This window comes from Penaeus vannamei, chromosome 5 (assembly GCF_042767895.1).
Source record: "Penaeus vannamei isolate JL-2024 chromosome 5, ASM4276789v1, whole genome shotgun sequence".
Lineage (NCBI taxonomy): Eukaryota > Metazoa > Arthropoda > Malacostraca > Decapoda > Penaeidae > Penaeus > Penaeus vannamei.
The window spans coordinates 471,992-477,529 of record NC_091553.1 but is presented as its reverse complement, the minus strand read 5'-3'; the positions used below and the strand labels follow the sequence as shown (position 1 = coordinate 477,529).

At 47.8% G+C, this 5,538-nt stretch overlaps 1 protein-coding gene across 1 annotated transcript in view; it reads right to left on the bottom strand.

Moving 5' to 3' along the window:
* Window positions 1-1,472: 1,472 nt before the first annotated feature.
* LOC138861870 (putative proline-rich protein 21) overlaps window positions 1,473-5,538 on the bottom strand; it is a 5,757-nt gene continuing 1,691 nt past the window's right edge. Inside the window, exons 3-4 of the mRNA XM_070122278.1 lie at window positions 1,630-1,742; window positions 1,473-1,532 (exon numbers count right to left, since the gene is read on the bottom strand). Coding sequence (XP_069978379.1) covers window positions 1,473-1,532; window positions 1,630-1,742 — 173 coding nt within the window. The remainder of the gene's footprint in view (window positions 1,533-1,629; window positions 1,743-5,538) is intronic.

Sequence of the window (5,538 nt, the reverse complement as noted above, 5' to 3'; positions counted from 1 at the left end):
GGAGGGAGGGAGGGAGGAGGGAGGAGAAGGGAGGGGGAGGGAGGGAGGAGAGGGGAGGAGGGAGGGAGGGAGGGAGGGAGGAGGGAGGGAGGGAGGGAGGGAGGGAGGGAGGGAGGAGGGAGGGAGGAGGGAGGGAGGGAGGGAGGGAGGGAGGCAAGGGAGGGAGGGAGGAGGGAGGGAGGGAGGGAGGAGGGAGGGAGGGAGGGAGGGAAGGAAGGAGGGAGAGGCAATTGGAAGATGGTAGAGAGATGGAGAGATAGGGATATAGATAAATAGATAGCTAGAAATAGTGGTAGATAGATAGCTAGAAATAGATAGATAGGGATAGATAGGTAGATCGATAGATAGATAGATAGAGAGAGGGAGAGAGGAAGAGAGAGATAGAGAGAGAGGGAGAGAGGGAGAAAGAGAGAGAGAGAGAGAGAGAGGGAGAGGGAGAGTAAGAGTAAGATAGATAGATAGATTGACAGACAGACAGACAGATAAATAGATAGATAGATAGAGAGAGAGAGAGAGAGAGAGAGACAGAGACAATAAATATGCACCGAAGCAACCCTGATTAAAAGAAAGTTTTCGTATAGTTTCTAAATATTCCACCCGTCAACAAGAGAGCGGCAGGCAACGTTTTCAGAATCACGTAACGCGCCCAGGCAGCCGTCCGCAATCAGGACAAATATTAACGTCCTCTTGTAACTCTGTGTAATTTTTTTCTTTTTTTTCTTCCAGGTGCGTCCGCTGGAGAACAGAGCTTCGGCCGAGGCGAGTGTTTGCTTCTTCCTTCTTCTGCGACCGGGGTCTTGACGGATGGGTTTCATAACAGGCTTACGTGGGTATTCTCTGCTGGGTTTTCGGTCTGTCTAGCTGTCTGTGCTCTCTGTCTGTCTGGCTGGCTCTTGCTCTCTCTCTCTCTCTCTGTCTTTCTCGCACTACCTGCCTTCCTTCTCCCCCATCCTGTCTCTCTCTCTCTCTCCGCTTCTCACTTTCTCTCCCTTTCTCTCTCCGCCTCTCACTTTCTCTCACTTTCTCTCTCCTCCTCTCCCTCCCTCCCTCTCTCCGCCTCTCCCTCCTTCCCTCCCTCTCTCCGCTTCTCTTTCTCTCTCTCTTTCTCCACTCCTCTCCTCTCTCTCCCCTTCTCTCTTTCTCCCTCCTTCCCTCTCTCTCCCTCTCTCTCTCTCTCCCTCCTTCCCTCTTACACACACAGGCTCAGTGCTCCCTCTGCAAATGCGGTCGCAGTTGCATTCTTATATTGCCATCTCTCCTCCCTGCCCCGCTCGCGTCGCTCCAATTTCCCCAAAGGATCTGAAGCACTCTGTCCGGCCGCTTCTTCCTCCGGCGATCTTCTTTATCATAGAACTAATATACAACCTTTGCCTGCCTCTTGAGTGCGTTCATTTGCCTGGCTGTTCGTTGATTAATGAATCAATCTCTCCCTCTGTCTATGTCTCCCTTTATTTGTTTATGCATTCATTCATTTACTTTTGATTGTAATCTAAATTCTGTTGGTCTAACTGGTAGCGGGTTATTCTGTAACTCTGTTTTAGTCAACACAGCGGTCGAATGAAATTGTAATCTTATTTATTCATCATTTACTATTTTCCTATTATGTACAGTGAAAACACGGTGACTTACCTGGATGAACACAATACGTCTTTGTCCAGGCTGTCCCGACTCCCGGCGAGTATAAAGCTCATAGATGAATACTAATTTTTTTTGGACTGCTATGACCTCCACGAAAGAAATAACTTTTGTATACGAACCGCATGAATTAAAAATCGTCATGATTATTTTCGCGTAAGAACTTCTGTGACATGTAATGCTCTTTCATTTGAATAACCATAAGTGGTCAAGCAACTAATAAGCAAATAATAACGACTTTTAAAGCCACTGCGCCTTCTGCTGCGTCAGGCCCTCGTCCTTTCATGAAGCGACCGCCACTCCCACTCCAAATCAAGAGTAAAGAAGATAAATCAGAGTAAATGAAACGTAAACAAAAGTAAGTAATGAATGATAAAACACTCTACCGTTTTAATATTGCGGTAGAGAACCCCACAATCTGGTTTATGCATTGTGTTTTTTTTCCTACCAGAAGTAAATAACAATATCTGATGTTGAATGCACCACAACTGCTTTTGTGGACGATTCTCACAAGAAAAAATACTTATTGATACAGCTACTACTGAGGGAGATTCTGACAAGTTACACTCATACTGAAGCTATTATTGCTACGAATAAAAATGGTCTAAAGGCAAAAAAGAAAGAAAAAGAAGAAGAAGAAAAAAAACTAGAAAGAAAGGAAAAAAAAGTTGCGTAAATAGAGGTACATGATAAACACCTTTAGTACACACTCCGGTGCACAAATAACGATGACAAATGAAAAGTAACGTAACAAATAGAAATATTTCACATTGAATGTACCACAACTGATCAAAATCCTCTTGAGTAAAAAAATTCAACTTTAATTGAAATGCAGATTAAAAGTGAATTATATAAACATAATTAACGACGCCTATTTTGAATTGTGTAAGACCTTTGCAAGTAGAAAAAGGACACGCTTCTTTTGAAACAGTGAAGATTACTCCAAACAAAAAAGAATGAATAAAAAGCAAGATAATAAGGAAGTTCTTCACAAGTTAAAAAAAAAAAAAAAAAGTATTCCTACTGCAAATAAAAGGAAAGTAGAATTAGATAAAATAAAACAAATACATCTTTATTGAATGGACTACTGCTACTCTCTGTCTCTCTCTTTATCCTCTCCCCCATCTCTCTCTCTCTCTCTCTTTCTCTTCATCTCCCTCCCTCTCTCTCTCCCTCTCTCTCTTTTTCTCTGTCTGTCTGTCTCTCTCCTTTCTCTCTCTCTCTCTCCCTCCCTCCCTATCTCTCTCTCTCTCTCTCTCTCTCTCTCTCTCTCTCTCTCTCTCTCTCTCTCTCTCTCTCTCTCTCTCTCTCTCTCTCTCTCTTCCTCTTTGTATCGAAACTCAACCCCCCAAAATAAAAATGAATAAACAGACAAACAAATAAACAGTAAAAAAAGATCACAATCGGACACATCCACAAACTTTAACACCAGTAATCCATCATGAAAAAAAAAAAAAAAAAAAAAAAAAAAAAATCAACCAAGAAACAAAGCCCCCTTCCCCCTCCCCCTAGGAGTCTCCCGCCCCCTACTCCCGGCCCTATCCCCCGGAGCAGCGATCAAGGCCGCCCTCGACCGTCCCCTTCTCCCCTTCCCCCACCCGCCTCTCTTCGCCCTCCGCCTCCTCCCTCCCCCCTTCACCTCTCTCTCCCCGCCCTCTCCTCCTTCCCTCTCCTTCGCCTGCGCCTCTTCTCCTCTCGCTCTCCCCCTCCCCTGCCGCGCCGCTCCGTTCTTCTTCCCCCCACCCCCCCGCCCACCCTCCCGCCCCGACGGGAACAAATAACAGGGACAAATAACCCGAATCAATAACCACCTCAGGCCGGACGTGACGAATTGCCGATGCGATGCGAGGCCGGCCACTGTCTTGCCCCCGCGCGCGCCTCGTCACTGCCGTCAGAGGGGGGGGTGGGGGATTATGGTCCTTGGGGAGAGGGAGCTTAGGGGTTGGATTTCATTTGTGTGTATGGGGAGGAGGGGGAGGGCGGAGGGGGAGGGAGGGGAGAGTTAACCGTTGTATTGGCCCATATGAGTGGGTAGTGGGGGATGCTAATGTGAATCCTATGGAAGGAGGGCTTACGGACCGGTTTTCCATGTGCGGAGGAGCTAATCACTGTCTTGCTCCACGCGTTACACGGCAAAGCTTGCTATTATGAACCATATGTAAGGAGGCTTAAGGATCAGATTTCCTTGCTCTTGCTCCACGCGTTACACGGCAAAGCTTGCTATTATGAACCATAAGTAAGGAAGCTTAAGGATCAGATTTCCTCGCTCTGTGTGATGAGCCTGTGATACTGCACACGAGGTCACTGGGTTCATCGTCGTGGGTTGAGGAAGGCTTGGGGAGGAGGGGGAAGGGGGGGGAGGGGGAGAAAAGGGAGGGGGAGATGGGGAGTTTTGGGTGGGGGAGATGGAGGAGGGGGTGGGGAGGGGGAGAAGGGAATGGGGAAATGGGGGAAGGGGGTGGGGAGGGGGAGAAGGGGGAGGGGGAGATGGTAAAGGGGTGGGGAGGGGGAAGGGGTGGGTTGGAGTACGAAGGGTATGGGGGAAAAGGGGCAGGGGGTAGGGATGGGAGAATTGAATGGGAGAAGATGGGGAAGGGGTGAGGGAGGGGGAGAAGGGTATAGGGAAGATGAGGAGGATGTGGGGATGGCATGTGAGGGCTGCAGGGAAAAGGTAAGGCAAAATGCGGAAAGCGGCCTAAGGGAAAGCCGATAAAGGGTGGGGTGGGTGGTGGGGTGGGGGAGGCGGGAGGTTGGGGAAGGTGGGGAGGAGAGGGATGAGAGTCGCGTGGGAAGCTGGTAAGGGAGGAGGAGGGCGTGGGCTGGGAGGGGGAGGTGGGGAGGGAGGGAATGGGATGTGTCGTAGGGGAGGGATCTGGAGGAAGAGAAGGAAGAGGAGGATAAGAATAAGGAGGGAAGGAGGAGGGAGGAGGATAGGAATAAGGGAGAAGGAAGAGGAGGATAAGAATAAGGAGAAGGAGGAGGAGCATAGGAATAAGGAGAAGGAGGAGGATAAAAATAAGGAGAAGGAGGAGGATAAGAATAAGGGGAGGGAGGAGGAAGAGGAGGATAAGAATAAGGAGAAGGAAGAGGAGGAGGAGGAGGAGGATGGAAAAGAAACGTGAGGATGAAGAGAAAGGGAAGGACGAGGATGACGATGAGAAAATCGAGAAACGAAGAAATAGGATAGAAACAGAAGAATGAGGAAGGAAAGGAGGAGGAAGAGGAAGATAACGATGAAGAAGAAGAGAAAAAAATAATTAAAAACAAAACAAAAAACAAACAAACAAAAAACAAAAACAAACAAACAAGAGAATGAGGAAGGAAAGGAGGAGGAAGACGAAGATAACGCTGAGGAAGAAGAGAAAAAATAAATATAAAAATAGAAAACAAACAAACAAACAAGAGAATGAGGAAGGAAAGGAGGAGGGAGAAAAACATGAGAAGGTGAGGAACTTATAGAGGAAGAAGGGAAGGGATGATTAAAGAATAAATAGAGCCGTAGGGGGAATTACGGGGGTCTGAGGGAGAGGAAAGAGAGAGAGAGAGAGAGAGAGAGAGAGAGAGAGAGAGAGAGAGAGAGAGAGAGAGAGAGAGAGAGAGAGAGAGAGAGAGAGAGAGAGAGAGAGAGAGAGAGACATGAGGGAGAGGAGAGATAGAGAGAGAGAGAGAAAGAGAGAGAGAGAGAGAGAGAGAGAGAGAGAGAGAGAGAGAGAGAGAGAGAGAGAGAGAGAGAGAGAGAGAGAGAGAGAGAGAGAGAGAGAGAGAGATTGAGGGAGAGGAGAAGGCAGAGAGAGAGAGAGAGAGAGAGAGAGAGAGAGATGAGAGAGAGAGAGAGAGAGAGGAGAGAGAGAGAGAGAGAGAGAGAGAGAGAGAGAGAGACATGGGAGAGGAGAATGAAGAGAG